The sequence below is a fragment of the Gymnoscopelus braueri genome, assembly GCF_963280865.1.
Source record: "Gymnoscopelus braueri genome assembly, chromosome: 23".
NCBI classification, from domain to species: Eukaryota; Metazoa; Chordata; class Actinopteri; order Myctophiformes; family Myctophidae; genus Gymnoscopelus; species Gymnoscopelus braueri.
The window spans coordinates 26,597,780-26,621,827 of record NC_137625.1 but is presented as its reverse complement, the minus strand read 5'-3'; the positions used below and the strand labels follow the sequence as shown (position 1 = coordinate 26,621,827).

General features: G+C 40.9%; 1 protein-coding gene across 1 annotated transcript; it reads right to left on the bottom strand.

Moving 5' to 3' along the window:
- Positions 1–9,069: 9,069 nt before the first annotated feature.
- adm2a (adrenomedullin 2a) lies at positions 9,070–22,534 on the bottom strand. Its single transcript, XM_080421330.1, has 3 exons — positions 22,411–22,534; positions 21,764–21,980; positions 9,070–13,361 (listed from the first exon to the last, which is right to left on the bottom strand). The coding sequence occupies exons 2-3, from the start codon at positions 21,862–21,864 to the stop codon at positions 12,932–12,934; spliced, it is 531 nt and encodes a 176-aa protein (XP_080277456.1). The 5' UTR covers positions 21,865–21,980; positions 22,411–22,534; the 3' UTR covers positions 9,070–12,931.
- Positions 22,535–24,048: the final 1,514 nt, after the last annotated feature.

Genomic DNA, 24,048 nt, shown 5'->3' with positions numbered 1-24,048 from the left:
ATGATGGTAGATGATGATTGTGTGACAGTTTATCTCTGGACAACAGCGTCCCCATGTCTGGGTCAAACACGTTTGACATCTCTGACCTGTCACTGGTCAGTGAAGATTTGGTGACACTAAGGGAGACAGCTGTAGAAGAGAAGAGAACACCCAGATACCGTGTTCCCAAAACAAGATTGCCACAGAAAAGGCCTGCTTGAGTTCGACCTTGGCTTGCAGACAGAGAGACTAAGAGTACAGAGTACTTTTACCATGACTGAGGTACAGGCCCATATGGGACCATTAATAGGACATTTTAACCAGGTTAAGGACCCTAGACACATTATGATAATTCAGATAAGAGACCAAAATGACTCTATCAATCCTACATCTTATCATGATTTGGATAGGGTCAAAGGTCAAGCTGATTGTACCTTGTGACATTATTCAAAATCAAATCAGACAGGCAAAGATTTAAAGGACTTAAGGCCAAAAATAAATGTTTAGTTGGATAACATACACATTTATACTTCTTCAAAAGGACTGTATAATTTATTTATTCAAATAGGAAAGGACTGTATAATTTATTAATTTATTCAAATAAGAAGCAAAACAGGGTTTATAGTTCATGAGTAAATAATCAGCGTTAGTAGGATGAAATCTTACATAGACTATAGAATAATTAAAATGGTAAGTGGGTTCTATATGCTGTTAAATGAGAAAAATGACATCACCTCATAAGTTCCCAGAATAAGGTATTATAATTATGAACAGATCTGTCAAACCTTTCTTTATTTTATTTTGAAGGCCATCCCTTGGCAGGATCTGAATTTTTTAACTTTTAACTTTTCCTGAAAATCCCACAATGTATGTACCACCAGGAACTTTAGCCAGCATAGTCTTGTTTCCAAGAAGCTGTTGTTTCAGGTCCCGCCCCCAAGTGTGTATAGGCTCATTCGAATTTTAGCCCTACTTCTCCTTGAAGCAATACTGTGGGTAGATATGTTAACCCTAAGCAAAATAATTTATGGCGGGAAAAACTCACGTGATGCCCCTTTACTCACACAGACGTATAGGACCTACTTTTCCTCTTTGGCATGTGGGCATCAAACATCTGTCTATCCAAGACACAAGTTGAAATCTGTAAGACAGAATGGAAATCAAATTGACTGTTTGGCAGAGTTTAAAACAGTTTGTAATCAAATATAAAATTAAAGTTTAGCCCTGTATGTACAATTGTATGTACAATTAGCAGGTAATGTGACCTTATAGTTGTCCAGGAATTTGTTAATGGGGTGGTTTACATTCTCGTTCTAAAATGAAACACAAAATGAAAAAGAAACACAAAACACAGCAATTAAACATTTAAATCAAATATTTAAATCAGATATTCATCAAACTCCCCTCTATTTGACACCCATATATCTATAATATAATGTGTGTCAGATGATTTGTTGATGAGAAAGGGGATGAAAAAATAAATAATAAAAAAATTAAAATTAAAGAATTATAATTAACACTTTTAAAATTGAAATATAACAATGAAAAATAAGGAATAAACATCTTTGTTCTGAAGAGTATATTGAAATGAGATAAGTACAGAAAAATAGCAAATCTGAAAATTAGCAAATCTACAAGCTCAAAAAATCTTAAGTTAAAATGATAAAATATTTTCAAAACTTTTAAAATAAATCAAAAATGACTTTATAATAAACTTAATATTATAGTTAATGTTTCCCAATATTGATATAGAACAAATTGAATCTTATTAGGGTAAATTTAACGGATCTATGTTTTGAATGGAATTCAATAGAGACTGTTGGTAGGATGACGTTGCCATGGAAACGTGTCTAACGTACCACAAACACTTCCTGCTGAAGGAATTATGGGAAATGGAGTCTCAGACCAGAAGGAATTATGGGAAATTGAGTTTTAAGAGACCAGAGTGACTTTGTTCTAACTGACTGGAGAATGACTAAAATTTTGACTAAAATGGTTAGAACTAGCGAGACAGACACACGCATTCATTCACGCATGCCTGCATATCACTCATACATAGATAGCAGAATGGAGAAAAAGATAAACAGAGAAACTTTCATTCCTTAGCTCCCTCGCTCGCCCGGACACACACACCGTACGACAGCTTGCTGACCCATAGAGAGAGAGAGAGAGAGATAGAGAGAGAAATCGTTCATTAATACACACAGACATACAAACATACCGAACATAGATATCTTCCAGCAACAAACTAATTTTGGAATGAAAAAGATTTTAACCTGATTGGTTTACTTATTATTTTAAATTATATTCAAAAATATATTTTAAATAAATTAAAACTTATTTTTAAGGCAAATATAATTATACTGATGGTTCAATGAATTTAAAACAGTGTTAATATATATATATATATTTTAAACTTTTAAAACAAGCCTTCATAGTTATAGTGTGATTATTATTCTTGTCTGTGGGCATAGCCTTGTTATGATACCAGCTCTGAACAAGAGAATGTAAACAGATAAGACATGGGAGAAGTGAGAGGCTGTATATTGGATAAGGGGTTTAAAACTTAATATATTAAATGGATGGATGATTTAACTACAGTGGTCAAAATAAAACAAACATATAAGACAAAACAAAAAAATGTACTGACAATGGAGTAATTTGGACGTATAATTTGTAGAGGACAAATCCCCTACCCGTCCCTCAATGGAGTAATTTGGACGTATAATTTGTAGAGGACAAATCCCCTACCCGTCCCTCAATAGAGTAATTTGGACGTATAATTTGTAGAGGACAAATCCCCTACCCGTCCCTCTCATAAACATATACAGAGACAAAGACAAACTATATAATGACCCAGGTAGATAAGAGAATTTATGAGACATTCAGGAATGTTCTCCCAGGGATAAAAGGTGATAAAACATTTTTACTTGACTCACTCCCTAGCGGAGTTGTGTTAAACAGTAATTTACAAACAGGCTGATAATTATGAGACAAATGGTTCGGTAAAGACAATAAAGAAAAAGGTATACTCATCAGATCAAGGCAGAGAGATAAGTTACATGGAGGTCCCAATCACTGGACCATGGTACAATAAAAATAAAAATATATACTCATCAAATCTGATGTTGGTTGAGGGATCCCGACCCCGATGGCTGGACCATGTGGAATTTGAGACATGTCGAGGGTCCAGTCCAAAGGTCCAGCGATCGCGTCCAGGTCCAAAACAAAATAAATTGTGATACTGTTCAAAGTTAACCTTCATCTGAATAGAAGTGATAAGTCGTTACACCCAAGGCTGGTTCGTTTGATACGTATTAAAATATGGTCTGCCGGGGAAAGAGAGTCTGATAATAGCTCAGTTCCCCCCCCGTACACCATATTTCAAACATATCCTGGCTCGATGGACCAATTGTTGGAATTTAATTTCACCTCATGACCCACACAAAGTACAGATACTTGTAGCACGGAGACAATAAGGAAAAAACCAAACTCAGACAGGCAGCCATTGGGTATAATGAAACAATTGATTGTATTCAGATCAGAGAGACAATAGAAGGTTTACAGTATATCACAGGTATGGTTCGGCATCATCGGTCGCGTCTCTCCGCAGTGTAACAGAGCAAGCACGAGCTTTTAACATTGTCCAGTAACATAAACATATGACATCATAGGATGTGACATCAATCGTCCAGCCGTCGGAGGTGTAATCCTGCCATTGGTGGAGAGCGATGAGGTTCCGTCGTCTGATGATGATGGTAGATGATGGTAGATGATGATTGTGTGACAGTTTATCTCTGGACAACAGCGTCCCCATGTCTGGGTCAAACACGTTTGACATCTCTGACCTGTCACTGGTCAGTGAAGATTTGGTGACACTAAGGGAGACAGCTGTAGAAGAGAAGAGAACACCCAGATACCGTGTTCCCAAAACAAGATTGCCACAGAAAAGGCCTGCTTGAGTTCGACCTTGGCTTGCAGACAGAGAGACTAAGAGTACAGAGTACTTTTACCATGACTGAGGTACAGGCCCATATGGGACCATTAATAGGACATTTTAACCAGGTTAAGGACCCTAGACACATTATGATAATTCAGATAAGAGACCAAAATGACTCTATCAGAAACACTAATTGTAGACCTGCCCCTAGAGGGCACATTGACCTGCCCCTAGAGGGCACTAAACAGCAGTGAGGAAATGTCAGAACACCAAGTTCTTGAAGTGGGGGCAGAACACCCACAGCTCTCTGCAATGTCTTGTTCTCTCTACATCATCGCATAGAGAAATGCCTGACCCATGGCGGCCTACATGAGTGTTGGAACTCACTCTCGCCTTCTCCCTCTCCCCCTTTCCTTTGATTCGACCCCAAGAACTTCTCTGAGACGTTCATGAGACGTCAACACAGTCAGCCCAATGCATTGGGCATTTGGGCTGACTGTGTTGACGTCTCATGACAAAGTAACCACTGAAGCCCTATTTCAAGCCCTATTAGACAAATGTTACATGTAGATGAACAGGCGTGGATTGAGATGCACTCAGCGCTGATCTACAGTCAAATTTGAAATAAAATGCAAACGCTAGGGGGTGACAATTGCCATCCCCTGGGACCTCAAATGACGTCCCTGAGTGATGGAGCTGCAGCATACAGTAACTCTTGGCCTGGAAGCCAATCTCTGGTCCCAAGAGTTATCTGCTAGTGGAGTGATCCATTACTACTGATAAGTGCTGTTTCATGCAGTGAGGTGGCCTGCAGTAGTTCATTAATGATAAGTATTGTTGCATGATTGATGTTGCAGTGATGCAGGTCAGGTCAGTGATATGCTGTACACGTACAGACCGAAAGGTAGAAGAGTGCTGTCATAGTCTGTACCGAGTTGGACTCTGACCTGCAGACACAGTCATTGCAAATAACACGACTGCAGACAGAAGGTTTGCGTTTATAGTGTCATCTACTATATCAGTTGTTCATTTAAGGACATACAGTAGGACCACAATAGAAACAAGTCCCCAGGACTTTTTTTGTGTTATCATTTTAGCCTTAATGTCTCACTGTACCACGTGCTGTTTACATTTATGACTAATAAAGTATTCAATCAATCAATCAATCAATCAATCAATCGATCTGAGAGCGTACAAATGTAACAATTTGAAGCTCTTATGAAAAAAAGGTGTTACATATCATATATTACTGCCTGTTATGGTGCGTTCACACGGGCCAGATACTGATAATGTTAGATACATAAATCTCTAAAATTGCACAGTGTCTTGGAATGTAAATGTTATCACTGTGTGTGTGTGTGTGTGTGTGTGTGTGTGTGTGTGTGTGTGTGTGTGTGTGTGTGTGTGTGTGTGTGTGTGTGTGTGTGTGTGTGTGTGTGTGTGTGTGTGTGTGTGTGTGTGTGTGTGTGTGTGTGTGTGTGTGTGTGTGTGTGTGTGTGTGTGTGTGCGTGCGTGCGTGGTCTGGAGATGTCCATAGATGGATTTCTCTTTATTGGTTTCTATAAACAATGCTTACCTTACTGATATGGCGCAAAAATGCATTCCTGTCTGTCGCTGTGATCACTGTTTACATGCTTTTTAAATATTCTGTGCACTTAATCTGGGGTTTCTGTTTGGTCAAATGGGTTTTCTAGTGTGGCGGTGCTGGCAGGTTGGCTTTGCGGTTAGATGCAGTGGCCAGTTCTTTAGCCAATAGGTTGTAGGTCCTATTCCCCCAACGTGTCCATCACCATTCATGCACGTTCTCTTAAAGTGTCCTCCAGTAAGGCCCTGACCTGCTCATTCATTGCAAGCCATCTGGATAAGACTGGAAGCTGAATTAAACTTTCACATCTTTCTCAAATGTACATTATTTTCCATTTTACAACATCAGGTAAACGGCTGTTCGACTCTCTCTCACTATTGTCTCTCTCTCTTGTTCCACTTTCATATCCCTCTCTTGTGACAGTGGGTGGCAGATCACTGATTTACACTGAGGATATTCTGTATTTGTTGAATCCATATCATGGTTGTGGGACACGCTGGAATGCTGTGGAGCGTTTTACTGCCCTCCGTAAAGATCTGTCGTGTGTAAAATGTTTTGTGGTGTTTTGAAGCAGATCTGGCCTCCTGATATAATGACTCTCCTGCAATCATAGTTTCCGCTTCCTTAGACATCATCACAATAAGTTAATCAGTGTGCAGAAGCTTGGCCAACATTTTTTCTTTTCTGTGAACATGACCTACTTTGACTGTCTCTGTTTAAACGTATACAAGCAGGTATACAAGGATGCCAAGACAGGAGTGATACGATCATGTTTCTTTAGACTCATTAGCATTCTAGCAGCAGCTTTTTGGACGAGCTGAAGGTTTGAGTTTTGCTTCTGAGTGAGGCAGGAATAGAGAGTATTACTGTAGTCCAGTTGAGAGAATATAACGGCATGAATGACATTCATGCATGGCACTAAATGACAGGAATGCTCTCCCCTCAGCCTCTCATCTGTATACTCCCCCTATATAAATAAAGACACAACATTTCCAGGTTTAGTCGGATGCTCTTTTCCGTGTAAATTTTCTGACCCATTACATCAGCAGGAGGGCATATTAGCGACTTTAACATCTCATTGAAATAGACACGGTGAATGATGTAACACCACAGTGAGCTTTATACAGACAGATGTAAAAATCACTCCCTAAACTAGAAAGAGTGCTCCTCAGAGCACAGGTCTCCGCCAGGTCAGGTAGGTTAGGTCAGGTGGGCCAGCAATGTTCGTAATTTGCCAATCAGGATGGAATACGAAAAATCGGACGGATCCGTCTTGATCACTTGACTGTAGAGATAATGTGTACCGATTTGCGTGAAATTTGGGTAAAATCTGAAGGAGTAATATTAAAAACCTTGTTTTACATAAGTCGGCCTCCTGCTGGCGCTATAAAAGGCAGATGTGAAAAATGCAGGGCAAAGGTTTTTCCTTGGCATCTAGTGAGTGCACATACAAAGTTTTACACAGATCGGTGCAGTTATAGGTAAAAAATCATCCTGTTATAGCGCCACCATGAGGCTGATTTTCAAGTGGCATTTCTTCCTCAGCCTAGTGGGAATGTGCGTGCGAAATTTCACGGATATTGCACGCTGTGTTCATGATTTGAGGGATTTTGTTTAAAATGGAGCACTCCTTCAAATTTTGGAAGACAAGTATGATTGGCTAAGATTATGAAAAAATCTGAAAGACCCGTTTCGTTTAATGACTTTATAGATACTGTGTACCGATTTGCGTGATGTTTGGACAAAATCTGTAGGAGTACTGTCAAAAAAAAAAGTTGCAAAAATGGGCCTCCTGGTGGCGATATAACAGGCCCATGTGAAACATCTTGGGCAGAGGTTCTGCTCTGGCATCCAGGGAGTGTGTGCACAGTTTCGCTGTGATCAGGCCAACAGTGTCGGAGATTAGCTGTTCACAGACGGACACACGCGCACACACACACAGACGGACGGACAGACGGACGGACGGACAGGGTGCAAAACATAGTCTCGGCCATGCCTTTCGGCCTGGCGGAGACAATGAACGTCCCTCAAGGTCCCTCAAGGTGACCTGTTCCCATTTAGTCTTGTGATATGACACAGTTTCAGCTGACATACTGCAGTTGGAGCGGTGCAGGAGGATTTGACTAAACATTGCTGTTGTGTCTCAGATGTCATAGACACACAGAAAAGTCTGACGGAGGTACTACAGTATAGCTGGTAGCTTGACAAACACATTTTGTTTTTTTCTGGTCCAGTGAAGAAAGGTTCAATGTTCAATAATGTGGTGGCCATGACATGACGATTATATAAACTTTGAAAATGGACTCATTGTTGATTTCAGAATTTGGTTCTTAATTGTTTTTAATTGCAATAATTTTTGGGTTAAAATGTTGTTTTGTTGTAACTCAGCGGCATGTAAAACGAGGACCTCTCCCTTGTTCCCGAGGTTCAAATGAAGGTTGATGAAGTGCTTTTTGAGCAGTTGGCTGTCATGTTTAGATGATGTTTCATGTAGCGGAAAAGAGCAGCTGGAGATTAATCCTCGAAACCTTAGTGGCAAGTTTAGCTGATAAGTAGAGAGGCTGGCTGACCAATAACTGGGGTGCTGAAGTACCCTTGAGCAGGGCAATGAAGCATGACATAACTCCACCTTTTTCTGAAGAAATGCAAGTGTGTCTGGAAAATATCAAATTTCCATTGCCTTGTGTAAACAATTAAGTAATGTCCTCCCTCCCTCCTTCCACCAACAGGCTGCTGACTGTACCATCTGTGCACCAGTTGCATTTGTGGCTCCAGCCAATCCCACTGTCACTCATTAACTCTGCCCGGTCATACAACCCTCTCCTCAAACCTTTATTCCGGCTTACTGTATGTCCTTGTCACACTGCTCTGACGTTTGTCATAATTTCATTCTCTTTCTACCTCTTCCTGACGTCCTGTTTGTTTGTTCTGTCATTCCTGGACATGTAATGATTGACTTATCTGAAGACTATATAGGGTCAATGCAGCCTGGTCAAGGTTATATTAACACAGTAGCTTTACTCTCTTGCATTGCCTCCATCCATCATATTAGTATGGGTGTGTATGCTTTTGTTGACTAGTAGTTTCTCACTTATACATATGAGGCAGATGTTTTTAAATGGTCTGTGGGTGGGTTCCAGTGGGTCCCCAGACAAATTTGATTTCATTATAGTTCAATTCACTTGAAATTATGAATGACTTGGCATGAAAACATTTCAAAACCCCTGATATATGTAGCATAGTACTGTAAATAAGTAAGTAATTAAGTAAGTAAGTGAGTGGTCCATAGTACTGTGTGGAGGCATTTTTGGTCATATTCTTTTTATTTTATAGAGTAGGCTCTTTGGTACACATGCAAGCACACACACACACACACACACACACACACACACACACACACACACACACACACACACACACACACACACACACACACACACACACACACACACACACACACACACACACACACACACACACACACACACACACACACACACACACACACAAATCCTGTATGGGTTCATTTTTGCCCTAACACATTCTTTCTCAAATCAGAAGCACATTATGCATCAACTCACTACATAGTGTTTCTTTATTTTACAAAGAGTGAAGGACATTTTCAAACAGTAACATTTAACTACAGTTAGGATTTATTTTATTTCCTTTCCTAACATAAAGTAAAGTTTGAGGAGCATGGAAAATACAACATAAATAGTCTTTGGTGACATACAGATATCAAACATACAAAGATAACTTAAATACATTACTTTCTTAAATAGGTTGGCTAAATAAGATATTCACAAGTGGACATTATATTCACAAATCATCCTGAGCCCCACACATGGAGCGAAGGCTACTGGCACATCTTCATACAATCATTCATTGAGATCCTCATCCAACGCAAATATAACAGAATTCTCATTGCTCTTTTACAAGTTACAATGGTTGAGATTCAAGTGGTGAGTAACCAACAACAACATGCACGCTTGCGTTAAAGTGCTTTCCTGCAATCCTAAGAAAAGAGAGATCTGACTCTGAAATGTAAAATCAGTAGAGGACAGGAGTTTACTAGTATCCATCACACAACGTGAACATCTGTGACAACGCTTAACACCTTCCTGTACCTGTTTCCAATTGGGAAGTAAAGACACTATCACATGGGTTTGAGAATGACTGTAACATGTTTCTCTTCAGACATACTGGGAGATATTAGTGGTCAAAAGGCCCATTTACTCGAGAAAACGACCCTCCAATGACATCAATGTTTCCGTCTCAAAGACACACTTTAACAGAGATTGTGAGCGACATGAAAAAAAAGGATTCAACACAAAATATGTTTCCTGATATGCCGTGCATGGCAAGTCAAACATAAATTACATATGTACACACACAAACACACACACACAAACACACATACCTGTACACTACACACCATACATATTCTGTGGTGCGTGTGTGTGGTGGTACATGTTAAAAAGTAGAGAGATCCACCAAGGTTTGCAGCGTTTGAAAATAAGCTTTTTAATGATCTGTCACGAGACACTGATTAGCTCCATTACAGCAGGGAGAATGGCATGTTTCAAGTTCAGCAAGCCTTTGAACAGATTAGACTGAAGACCAAAGAATCAACGATTAATGACCTTTGATCTTGGGGGGCACCTGACGGGAGAGACAGCAGAAAAAGCGGACCTAAGGCAGAAATAGAAATCCCACTTTTGATAAAGAATATTAAGGCAAAAGCGACAGAAATCACAGAAGACAGCAGGCATAAGAGCACATTATTGTATGATGTAGATAACACACTGTAAAGTAAATGTCAAGTATTCTCAGGTATTTGGTGAATTTAAACCACTGCTCTTTGAGCAATACCATACTTGGATGTCTGTAAAATAATATTTGCAAAACAAAGGAGAAACAAAACTTGATTGTGTGGAAAACATAGCCTAAATTAATGTGACTAAATGTGACTACATTTCAAGTTACCATATGGTAAAGCCTGTGGTTAGCCGTTTTTTATTCTAGAATTAATTATTATACATTTATAAAAAATATATACTTTTCAAGACCAGTCAGATTTTAGAATGCTTGTTAGAAATCATTTTTTAGTGCGTCTTCCGCCCACCATTTCAGAGGCGGACATAAATAGAGAAGACAGCCTTGGGCTATATATTTGTGTTGGCATTCTAGCACTTCACTGACTAATTTAAAAACTGGAACTCTTACTCTGGAAATTTTGGTCACTCTGGTTTCTCATTATAAAGCCACAATGTAACAGTAGAGGTTTTCGCCATGGTCTCGGGACTAATTTAAACTCATTTAACATACTACAACTTAACAGCACACATGCCAATGCCATTTTGTTTGTTGTATACAAGGTGTTGTCATGTACTGCATTTTGGGAATATCAGGGACAGCTGACCTGAATATAGCTGCACAGTAACATTCTCAGAGTTATGATTTTACTGTGTGGTTACTGGTTAGACTGTTCTTCATAGATGTATTTTTGTGTTTTTTTTTACTTTGAATGGAAGTCATTATCTAATGTGTGCTTCGGCCAAAAAGTGTAAAAAAAAGTGCAACACGGAGCTCGAAAGGAATGAACAAATCGACAAAATTGGAGTCTTAATTTGGCTTACCCCACAGAGAGGCAAGTGCATAATATTAAAGGATTGGGCCTGGGATTTGCCAACTTTGAGCTTGTTGTTATTAGGCTGTAGCTGGGTAAAGCAAGGATATGGCTTTTTTGTGTTTTATAACAGCGAATGGTGCCCTAGAGCTTAACGGACATTGTACAGGCGTACAGACCTTTTTTTAAGTTCCGGATTAAAATATCGTCATTGATATGATCATACGAAAATAGGGTTAGATGTTTCAATTTACGTAGCATGGTGCTTTTAAGCAATCTGTATTACAATCTGTATTCAATTGTTGCCTTTGCCATACCACATCCTGTCTAGTGTGATCAGCTTAATTAGTTTATTTTTGTATTTTTTCAAATGTAACATAGTCTCTTTGTCTCAAGACAATTATTAGCTCTGAATCAGGTGATGTCTGCAAGCTTTAGGTCTCCAAATGCCTGTGTGAGTGCATGTGAGCAGACACAGGACAGTATGGGTACTGTACTGTACATGTGTATGTTTTGCGAGTGAAAGTGACAGTAGGCTTATGCACCCCCTGCCATGGCGGTACATGACTGAAGTGATTAGATCAGGTTTATTAAATTGCCATCAAGCTAAAGTCGTACCTCACAGGGAGAACTTATGAATCACGTGAAAGAGCTCATATTTCCTGGCTTGGACTCAGGGGACAACAGAAGCCAACAGTATTACAGCCACGTTCTGTTGATCCATCATCCATCCAGGTTTCACTATGCCACCGGTGTTGGCCAACCATGGCGTTACACTGCGACACTGAAACTGATCCTCCATACCTCATTCTCGGAGTACACTCTTTCCCCTCCACGCGTGGTTATAGTCTCAACTCACATGCTGTGGTTGGCTTCAGTTGTAAACTGTAGTCCTAAATCATCAAGTCCTGATGTGAGACAGTCATTTAAGACAGAAGAATAGATTTCTAGTTGGCTCTGAGACAGTTCTAAAGTCCAGTCCAGACACACCAACCATCCCCCCGAACCTGTCTTTGTGGATGTGAAAGGGTACTGGGAATTAAGGGGTAAAGGGGTTCACTGGGTCATTTTGAGAGGTCTTTGGGAACACATGGGTTTTGACAGGGCTCCAGCTGTGAGATCAGGTTGAAATCCCCACATTAGGGGCTCAAGTGTTTGATCAATGAGCCGAGGCCTAAACACCGCCAGGGAGGTCAGTAGGCATTGCATCGGCAGGGCCAAGCCACTGGTGTTGAAGAGGGTGACTGGTAGACAAGCCTTTATTCTTACATTAACAGGATTAAGATGTTGAACTGGGGCCCTCTTAGCTTCTGCAGTGGTTAGGAGGGAGAAACGAAAAGGGTTTGACGAGAAGATGTTATGTTCTCCGATCCGAGTGGGGGGAGATAATCAACCTGTGTGTGTGTGTGTGTGTGTGTGTGTGTGTGTGTGTGTGTGTGTGTGTGTGTGTGTGTGTGTGTGTGTGTGTGTGTGTGTGTGTGTGTGTGTGTGTGTGTGTGTGTGTGTGTGTGTGTGTGTGTGTGTGTGTGTGTGTGTGTGTGTTGGGGCGGGGGTGGGGTTTGGTCTTTCAGACGGATTCATTGTCAGTGAGTTTGAATCCTTTTTTCTTGATTTCTTTTCCACACGAAGAGCAAAGAGAGGCACAAGTCATCCAAGAAGAATATAATTGTCATTTCAACAAATATATGGACTACATCAGACACTAAGGCAACGACTTTCAGTAATACATTAAAGAGATAAATATATGGAGCTAAATAGACTTGCTGTGGGTGTTTTGAGGAGCCAATCGGAGCATGGCTCAACCATAGCTATGGGGACTCCTGGGGTTGATGGGGGAGTGGTCTTCTCTCCCACTCTGGCCAATCAGCTGGTAGAGCCGGTGGCTGAGGTTCTGCACCTGACAGGTGCCCAGGACACACCCCACTCTCATCAGCTGGGGGTGGTGATTGTGGTGGTGGTGGCCCCCCCGTGAGTGGACGTGGCGACGACTTCTCTTTGCCCTCCGCCGGACGTCTGAGCCCTCGGCTGGCCGTGCCCATGCCAGGCTAGGTGAGACTCCTCGCCTGTCTGTGTGCTTCTTGTGTTTGAGGAAACTAGGAAGCTGCCTTTGAGTGTTGAGGACAATGGAGGCAGGGGTGGCATCCGTGGAGACAGCATGGTCAGAAGGCGTTTCTTGACTGAGGGGCTCCTGCTCTCTCTGGCCACTGGTCTTCTGGAGGAGATCCCACCTGATGAGAACATGGAGAAAGGAGGTGGATGGTGAGTCTGCAGATCAAACGATTATTCTGGGACAGAAGAGCCAGTTGTCTCATAGACCAATGTACAGAATGGCCTTCGTTGCCGTTTCCCCCCCCCCCCCACAGTTCTGGATACCTAACATGATTAGGGCATGTCCACGTGGACACTGCGTTGCCCTCTTAATGCATTCGTGTTAATGGACTTTCACAGGTTCAAAACAGCACGTACCGCATCAATCCCCTTTACTATATCGTATAACCCCGAGGTGATTCTGCTAGTACGGTGGCCTCTTTAAAGAGTGACTAAGAGCATGTCCAGAGAAGTGCACTGTAACATTTCGGGGAACGAGCTGTTCAGCAAACACAGCCCAGGTTGACTCTGGCTGCATGCAGCACTGAGAGGGAGGCTGCCTGGCCATCTGTTCATTGTTTGAAAAAGACACTGGCTGTTCACAACCTGAACCTGAGGGCTCATCTCCAAGCTCTCCCTGGTGTGTTTGTGCAGTGTGCATCGTGTCTCCAGGCCCTGTGTCTTAATCCAGACCTACTGACGCTCAGGGGGCTGTAAATAGGAGCCAGTTGCCATTAGTTGGTAAATAAAGGTGGATAAACTATGTAAAATAGTACAAATAGCACATCTTGTAATGATGTTTAAATATGTCAAAGCAGAAAGACGTTGCCAGTGTGGCTTCAAGTTCTGCTCTGTTTCCAGCCACTCTTTTGGAGAGGCAGTAATGATGGTTGGTATAATTATAAAAAAAGAGTGTTCCATTTGTGAAATGCTGACTTGTGTTCATCACAAACGCCCAGTCTTTACCCATACATAGAGACTGGAATGTGAGAAATCACAGGGTGCATGGGGATGCTGGCGGGAACCAAACATATTCCCCTACACTACAGTGTGCACTTTGGGCTTGAGATCACTATTTGACACGCAAATGTTTTGCTTTGTTCATTCATTGCTTTACTCATTCAACAGATTAATGCCAGCCTCAAAGGTTAGAACCCTGGTGTCTGTCTGTCTTACAAAGCCAGGTGCATATAATGTCAGTGCCCAGACAGTGCCAGCCAAGCACTATTTTCAGGACAAGGTCATTATGCCAAGATCTCCAACCACATGGCACCACATCACCATGTTCCACCCACCTGGTTTTCCAAGCACATGATGTCTGACTGCAAGGGAATTGTGTCTGTGTCTAATGCCCTGACATCGGCCTTGCACAGAATTTGCCAGTTTTGGTTGGTACGTTTGTTTGCAGTATGGGCAGGGGTCGGGGAGTTCTCAGTTCCTCGATAACGCCAATTCTTTTCAAAACAAGGCTGTAATGTAATCTAGGGTGCAGATTTACTCGTGTTTTGTTATTTGAATCCTGGATAAAAAATGTTAACACTCAGAGCAGACTGTCAAAAGAGGGCTTACTACTATATAAACAAAGCACAATGGAAAACGTAGACAAAGGAAAACAAAAATAAAATGGCCAGTTATGGGAGAAAAGCTCAGGATTAGGACATCACTGTCCATGAGAATGTATCCTTACCCAATCACCGTGCCTCTGAGGACTGTGGTGTGGGGACCGTTTACATTTACATTCCAGGCATTTAGCTCTTACCCACAGCGACTTACAAGAGCAGGCTGCCGTTAAAGTCTTGCTCAAGCTCAAGGAGACACAATGGCTGTTGATGGGCACACGTTGGCCATTTCGACCTGTGGCCCCTCTTTTACTGGAAAGCTTTGCCTCACTATCTGGCCACCTACAGTAGTTGTTTCACTTTCATATGAACCTGCTGCCCTCTTGTAGCAGGACCGGACTTTGTGTCTGCGCGTCTACAGTTTCCTGAATGTAACACGCTGTCCTGGACCTTTGACATACAGCAGTGCCCACTTTTGACAGTGAGGTTGTCTGAAATTGCCAGAAAGCCCCAAATACCCTTTTGGTTACTACAGGGGAAAGGACAAATAAGAACGACTCTTTAAAGTAGGTCAAAACATGTTTGCTTTTATCAAGTGTTTGGCCTTTCAATGGGGTACTTAGGATGCCCCACCCAGTACTGAGACAACTTGGCCTAAAAAAACCTGAGAACTGATACTTGCTTTTAATATTTTAAACATTTTAATTAACTCATAGCTCATAGGCAAAAACTATTCTTGACTGAGAACTGCAGTATGATAGTGGACTACTGGATAAATCTAAATGTCAGTCATCCTGTCTCGAACTCTCTGTGGTACACTGGTGCTGCTTTCCCTGAGTAAGCCTTTTGACTGCCATACTAAACTACCTGACTTGCCAATTAAGAGACTAATCCTGCAAATTGACAGTAATCAAGATCTTTGTTATTGGCAGAGGATCAAAGATAGCAGAGCCATTTTTTATAAAATGGTTCACTCGCTCCAGGTGTTCAACAACACGCCTGATCTTAGCTTTAATGGTATTAAGGCTGAAAGTCCCTTTGACTGAAGATGATGCTGGGGATTTTAAAGTTCGGTAAAAGGTTAAGTTCATCCCCCATTTATTTTTAGATTAACCCCATATTAGACTAGCGGTGCTAATTCTGAGTTCTGGAATCAAACCTTTGTGAAACCAGACACTTCCTGATGCCAAGCTCTTAGCTGACATGCTCCCACCGAACCGTACCAGGGCCTTGATTCAGTAGGTGATTATACCCAGGGCGGACGGAGCTTATCATAATCACCAGTAAATATGGTACATTCCTTAAGAAAACAGTGGGGAAATTGTTGTCAAGAAGGAAAAGGCGATTTATTTCCAAAAGAAACCTTGTTTCAACTTGTGCTCTAAACTGTTGGTGTTTTCATAACTAATTGAGGCAGAAAGGTCAAACCTTGCAAACTTAGGTGACAGAAAATGACACAGATGGAAAGGGAAGGCTGCCACGTTATAAGCCATTATGATGACTCATCTGCCTCCTTTCTCTCGCTCGTTTGACGAGCAGACCACATCATGAGATCATCAATCACTCCCGCAACCGCCAAGCAAGAATGCTATACTGACTTAGCAACCTAATTGTTCACAATCACAGCATCAAACGGTTGTCTCCTCCCTCCCTCTGGTTTTTATTTAAACCTCTTGATACCTCATAAACTGGTCTCTTATAAATACACTATACTGTATATACACATTCATGTCTCCCTGCATGGTTCGGTTTTCTTCACAGAACGGAAACCTGTGCTTTATGGATGTGGAGGGTGGAATTTAGGTCTTAGCCGCTAATCCACAGTGGAATTCTCTGCACAACGGGGTCGTGTTGCTTTCCCCTCGGAGCCCAGGCCTGGTCACTGCGACCCCCGTGGAGCAGAGTGACATGCAAGTATTTATGGGGTTCACGCATCTCTGCACAGTCCAAGGCAAGCCACTGGGTCTGTGTTTGTTTACACCATGGCCCCCCATCGGAACATACATTCACAGAGCGCCATATAAGTGGCCTCACTTGAGACAGTTTACTATAAGAGGGAATACTGGCTTCAATCACCCTCCTGCGAGGGTAAACGTGCCTCCTGAGAAGGCGAAAGAGATAAAGTGAAAAGTAATGTTCTTGTTATGGTTTGATATGGCATAAACATGTCAGAATCTAGATAGTAAATTGACGTTTACGGTTGTGTACGCCGGTGGCATGTGCTGTCTCTCTCGACAAACATCCTCTGTGAAAACGTATTGAGCAATTTGAGCCCATCTTTTCCTGAGATAAATATTATGTTAAGACTTGCCTATGATGGATGTCTGTGAACTCCAGGCACAGAGGGTTCCTTGACCCCATGCTGCACGAGTCACTCACTGTTCAAGAAAGCAAGTTCATGATTTAGCAGGTTGTTTTGGGGGGTTGATTATTTGGACCTGCGGGTGTCCGAGCAAATCCACACTCGCACTCACCCACACGCACACGCACGTGCACGCGCACGCACACGCACACGCACATGCACACACACACACACACACACACACACACACACACACACACACCTGCAAGTGAGGGTCATATTTGGTTCAGACAGACGTGTAGAAGAGCATGGACCAGGGCAACAAGCGTTTTACCGCAAACGAACAAGCACCGCCCCTTTCCCACTGCTAGAATCTAAAATGTAAAGCCGCTTCACTCTCTAAAAGCCATATTTAACTTGGTCTCTGGCTCTGGACCCTGACAATTTTCCCCTCGTGAAAACCTCACGTAATTATGTGAAAAGTGACAATGGAGGGTAGTGCTGAAACCTGCCCAAAGAACAGGCCGTTTCTCCTTGTTTGTAAAGAGTTGCACATTGTTAGACCAGCGGTGGAAAAAGTACTCAAATGTTTTACTTAAGTAAAAGTACCAATACTGCAATATAGAAATACTCTGTTACAAGTAAAAGTCCAGAATTAAAAATGTTACTTGAGTAAAAGTACAAAAGTATTGGCATCAAAATATACTGAAAGTACCAAAAGTAAAAGTACTAAAATATTTGAAAATAGCAGATCTACAAGCTCACCACGCGTCGCGATGTGACGCGTTGTGAGCTTGTAGATCGGCTATTTTCAAATAGCCTATGTATCAAATAGGGCTAAAGTGGTTAATGTGTGTTTTATAATATGATCATTTATATCTGAAAAGTAACTAGTAACTTAAGTTTTCAAATAATTGTAGTGGAGTAAAAGTACAATATTTGTCTCTGAGATGTAGTGGAGTAGAAGTATTGGAAATACTCAAGTAAAGTACAAATACCACAAAATGTTACTTAAGTACAGTACTTAAGTAAATGTACTTAGTTACCTTCTACCACTGCTGTAGATTTGTGGGATATTTCTGAGTCCTTATCTGGACACAAAGGAGCAACAAGGGCACATACAGAAGAATGATAGAACTCTAACCACGAATATCATAAAGAGAGGAGGGAAAAGAGAGCATGTGGCGATAAAAGAACAGTATGTGATCGAGCTAAGAGAAATTGGGAATTTACTGTCCTATTAGATAACACAGACAAGGCATTTAAGACAGATATGGTGTGAAACTAAAGCCACTCATTAAGAATACATTTTCATATATTGTTTTGTTCAAATACACTGATCACCCTGCACCATACAGTCTCCGTAGTCCAATACGTGCCTTTTAGTTACTGTGTAATTCAATTATCATATTCCAAAAGCCCCATGACAACCACAAACATGAGCCACATTTGGGTTCTTGTGCCCCAGAGTTGTAAACACACTGCAAAATCCGGGCCGTTAACTGACCTCTGAGAGAATAAAAATAGACCCGTAACGGTCCATTTTCTTCTCTGGATTCTGGAATTAACACTGGATTTTGGAGTGTAGAAAGGTAGATTTTTAGGCAGAGGCATAATGGATGAGGCCTGAGCAACAAACACACAGAGGAAACAAGAGCTCTGCCACCCTTTGTTTTGATTAGGTTTCAGCAGCAGGTGTTTTCCAGGTGAACACGCACGCACGCGAGCACGCTGATATCCTCAGAACATCATTAACTTGACTGTAAGACCATCACGTCGTTCCTCAGTGTTCATTTAAGAGTGACCCTTACACGAGTTCATTTAGGTCAATTCTCTATATAATGTTCACATTATATAGACATATATAGTACACATATGGACAAACACATAGTGTTGAGCTCAATGGATGTTAATGTGTGTGTGTGTGTGTGTGTATGGGGAGGGGGGTCTAACCTGACATCCCTATATGTTGGGCATGTCACTATGGTTGAAAATCAAATGAAATTTCTGAAAATAGCACAAGCCTTTGAAATGTTTTGTGAGCTTGTAGATTGGCTATTTTCGCTAGTTTAGAGAAAAAAAAGTTTAACTGGGCTTAAGTGGTATGTGGCTCCATTGAGGTGTTGTGATTACAAACAGTTATCCAGCACACAGCAATGACACTGGACAGGTGGGCAGGTGTTGTTCTACTGTCCACCAAAAGGGGGCATCCTGACACTGAATCTACTTAACGCTTCCTCATTGCCTAGCTAGTTAGTACACTGTAACTACACTGTAACTCCTGGCAGCTATTTCCTTGTTGGTTAATGATGGATAAGTGTGTGTGTGTGTGTGTGTGTGTGTGTGTGTGTGTGTGTGTGTGTGTGTGTGTGTGTGTGTGTGTGTGTGTGTGTGTGTGTGTGTGTGTGTGTGTGTGTGTGTGTGTGTGTGTGTGTGTGTGTGTGTGTGTGTGTGTGTGTGTGTGTGTGTGTGTGTGCGCGTGTGTGTGTTGTGCAGCTATGATTTTACGGTCATCAGCTGCACCAGGGTGGAAAAATACAGGTAGGGCCTCCTCAATACTGAATAAGATACATATCAATTAATGCTAGAGGGAAGGCTGTACACATGCCAGAGAAAACTGGTTTTCACACCTTAAATTACTATTTTAAATGCTGAATCACAGCCAGATTAGACTAAACAAAAGAATGTCAACAAAAACACCACATTACTCTAAATAAAGAAAAGAAAAAAGAGCAGGAAAGCAGGAAAGGAAGAATTTGTGAATAAATATGTATAACCTGCCTAGGTTGCATGTATGCATATAGTCTCACATGTTTGGATTGTGCAAATAACATTGTGGAAAGATACTGCACATTTTAATGATCAGTAAACTAACTAACTCTATAAACTAAACATAAACGATTTTACTGTGTGAGAAGTTCACTGCCATTTAGTAGGCCTATACAGACTGTAGGCCTATTATGGACAATACTGTACTAATTTACTGTACTGTCTGTATACAATATTTGACAACTGAACTTATGTCACTGTTTTCAAGGTCAAACTTTCTAAACCACTGGTTCTCAACATGGGGTCCCTTAAGGGGTTCCATGGGGTCCCCCCAGCTAAATCATTTATTTTAGTGAGGAATTTTAGATCCCAGAGTTTCAAATGGGTTTCCGTGGCCTATAGTGCATATCAAACTGGGGGTCCTTGAAACTAAAAAGGTTGAAAAATGTGAATCACAGCCAATATCCACACACACCTATTTTAAGTATTAGGCTTTATTAAAGTATTTTGTTAATGGAATAATGGTCATGATCTCCACAACGACACAGACGTCACCCAAGTAAAATAATAATGCAAATGAAACCATGATCTCTAATCTACAAAGCTCGGCACGCGGTGCCAATCACTGGACTATTAAATTAAACAGCATTAGCTCTTTTATCTCAGTGAATGGAGGTTAGGCTACTACGTCTATTGCATCACGCATAGGTTTTGACCGGTAACCGGAAGACTCGCCCCAAAACACACTCGCCCCCATATCTTTCGCGGACCGGTCGCCCCCAGTGGTTCTTGTATTCTTGTATTTGTCTTACTGTCTGAGGTTAAGGTTTTTCCGTTTTTGATATGAATAAAGTTAGGTTTAGGCATAGTTTTACTGAGGTTACGTTTAGGAATAAAGTTAGGTTTAGGCATAGTTTTACTGAGGTTAAGTTTAGGATTAAGGTTAGGTTTTTAGTCATAGTTTTACTGAGGTAACGTTAAGTTTAGGAATACCTGGTGGCGACCGTTCCGAGGACGTCGGATCAGACCCGGGGTGAGTGTGTTTTGGGGCGATTGTTCTTGTATTCATTTGACCTCATGCTGGCGTCTCCACTTTATCCACAATCATCCCGGCATCCATCACATTAGATTTCATTTCACAACACTGTGTCCTATATTAAGCTAATACATTCAGTCTATAACATGATTAGCCTGCTAGTGAATGAAATCCTCAGGTTTAACTTCACAAATTGAGCTCAAAGCACGCTTTTCATCTCAAATAAAATGGTCTTTCATCTTCAGTGGTGGAAAAAGTACTTATTTGTTTTTATTTACTTGAGCAAAAGTAGCCTACAAAAGTATTGGCATCAAAATATACTTAAAGTACCAAAAGTAAAAGTACTCGTTCTGCAGAATGTCCCGTTTTCACAAGGTATAAAATGTATAAAGATCTTTTGAAAATAGTAGATCTACTCACAATGCTTCCATCCTGATGCATTGTGAGCTTGTAGATTAGCTATTTTCAAATAGCCAAAGTTTAAATAGGGCTGCAGTGGTTAATCATTAACCACTTAATGTATGTTTTGTAATAATAATTCTAATCTACAAAGTAACTAGTAACTAAAGTTTTCAAATAACTGTAGTAAAAGTACAATAATTGCCTCTGAGATGTAGTGGAGTAGAAGTAAAAGAATATATTGAAAATTGGAAATACAGTAAAGCAAAAGTATACCTCAGAATTGTAGGAAGTAGCCTACAGTAGCCTACTTGAGTAAATGTAGGCTACTTAGTTACTTTCCACCACACTGCCTACTTAGTGAATGAAATCCACATATAGTTCAACTTCACAAAGAAACCAAATTGAGCTCAAAGCACGCTTTTCATCTATTAAATGCAATGGTCTTTCACTGTAAGATATGAAATGTCTTCCTACCTGTCGTTACTCTCAAGTCGCTCCTCGACCGTTAGAGCAGAGAGCTGCTGCAGAGACAGGAGGCTGATGCAACACACAGTGATCTGGAGAAGAGACCGCATCTCACCCTCATAAGTCTAATACACCTGGACAAGGTTCAAAAGTCAAAAGACTTTTTATTTCCAAAAGTTTTATGTGTCCAGGCAATAAGCTATAATGTAGAGATGATCGATGATTCCTGTAAAGTGCAGAGCAGAAAACCCCCAAAACATTAATTACATATTTCCAACACACACACACAACCTAAAACTAACTGGCTATAGTCTAGTTTAACAGTTAATCTAAATGCATGCTGGCCCAGGAGATTTGATTGGGATTTGTCCCTCATTCATTCAATTCATTTGTAGCCTATATCCTACTTTTAAAACACCAGAAACAAGTTTAATTCCATGATCATAGACCGTTTAAAAGAGCTCAAATATAGGCAACTAAACAATAAAAGAGACATTTCCATTTAGCCTATACAATTGTAAAAAAGACAGGGGGAAAAAAGAGGGAAAAAATGATCTCCTTTCAGTGTTAAACTTCTTCAGCAAAATACATCAAATGTTCTCAAATTAACGTTTTTTATTTATTTATTATTATTATTATTCTTTTAAAATCCTTACCCTTTAGAGAATGTAATCACAAGAGAAAATCTGGATCTTTCTTGCAGTTATTATTTCCCACGGTTCCAAACGTGTTGGTCAAGATCAAGTTGTGTCTGTAAGGCTACTACTGAGTGAAACTGAGTGCCAGAGGACACCGTGGGTTTAAATATTGAGTAGGCGGAGTTCAGCCTCTGAAGTGCGCCGGGGTGTTGCTGCAAAGGTGCTGTAGCACAGTGGTTCTCAACCTGTGGGTCGGGACCCCCAGGGGAGTCCACACATTTATTTATTTTATTTTATATATATATATATATATATATATATATATATATATATATATATATATATATATATATATATATATATTATTATTTTTTTGGGGGGGGGTCCCCAAATGACAGTGTGACAATTTAAGGGCCTTTTTAATACCTAAAAGTAAAGAAAAAGACCATTACTGCATCAAAAGTATAACAAACTATGCTATAAAAACTGATCAAACATTAATTGGCCAAATTGGGATCGGGATAACTGGGCACTAGGACGAGCGGCCACCTGGACGAGTGGGTACTTAGTGGTGGAGATAACTGGGCACCTAGGTGAGTGGGCACCTGGACGAGTGGGCACCTGGATTAGGATTCGTGTCCACAAGTGTTTTTTTTACTTTAGCCTACATAGCATGCTGCTTTGTTGTTGGTAAGTGATATTTAACCCACTGTTCTTTAAACGCCCTAACAACACAACAACTAGGTCAAAAGTACAATAAGAGTTTATTTGCCAAAATAGTGCTGAGGTAAAAAAAAATTAACAGTAGGCTACTATTTATCTCCAGTTTTTTTCCTATCATTCTATAGTGTACTGCTAAAAAAATTAACAGTAGGCTACTATATTTTCTTTTATCATTTTATATGTACTGTTTAGCTATATTTTCTCTATCCTAACATTGATCATTTGACTAGCCCTGAAACATGACTGTCATATACAAGTGTCATGTGAACCATGGCTAATCATTTGACCATTGTTTTGGTATCCTTAATTCTTTTTGGTATTTTACCATTTTCCCAATTTGTTCTATTTTTTTAACTGTACTTCTATTTTGGCAAATACCTACACTCTTATATTGTACTTTTGACCTTGTTGTTGTGTTGTATTTTGTTTAAAGAACAGTGGGTTAAATATCACTTTCCAACGTTAAAAACACTAGAGGACACAAATCCTAATTCAGGTGCCCACTCGTCCAGGTACTCACATGTCCCTAGTGCTCAGATGGTTTTGGTGCCCAGTTGTCCTGGTGCCCACCTCTCCAGGTGCCCACTCTTCCAGGTGCCCAGTTATCTTCACCCCTCCCAGTTGTCCAGGCGCCCACATGTCCCTAGTGTCCAGATGGTTTTGGTGCCCAGTTGTCCTGGTGCCCACCTGTCCAGGTGCCCACTCATCCAGGTGCCCAGTTATCTCCACCCCTAAGTGCCCACTCATCCAGGTGCCCAGTTATCCCGGTTCCCACCTCTCCAGGTGCACACTCGTCCTAGTGCCCAGTTATCCCAGTGCCCACTCGTCCAGGTGCCCAGTTATCTCCACCCCTAGTCTACTTTGTGGTTGTAATCTGTAGTTGAAATGTGTCTATAAACTAGGATAGCCTGGCCCTTACATGCCCTATGCATC

Bases quoted from the DNA above. Each gene is read 5' to 3' on its own strand.
- adm2a (XM_080421330.1), bottom strand. From the start codon at position 21,864: ATGCGGTCTCTTCTCCAGATCACTGTGTGTTGCATCAGCCTCCTGTCT. The intron at 13,362-21,763 runs GTAGGAAGACAT...TGTTCTCATCAG, and splicing joins CGACTTGAGAGTAACGACAG to GTGGGATCTCCTCCAGAAGA.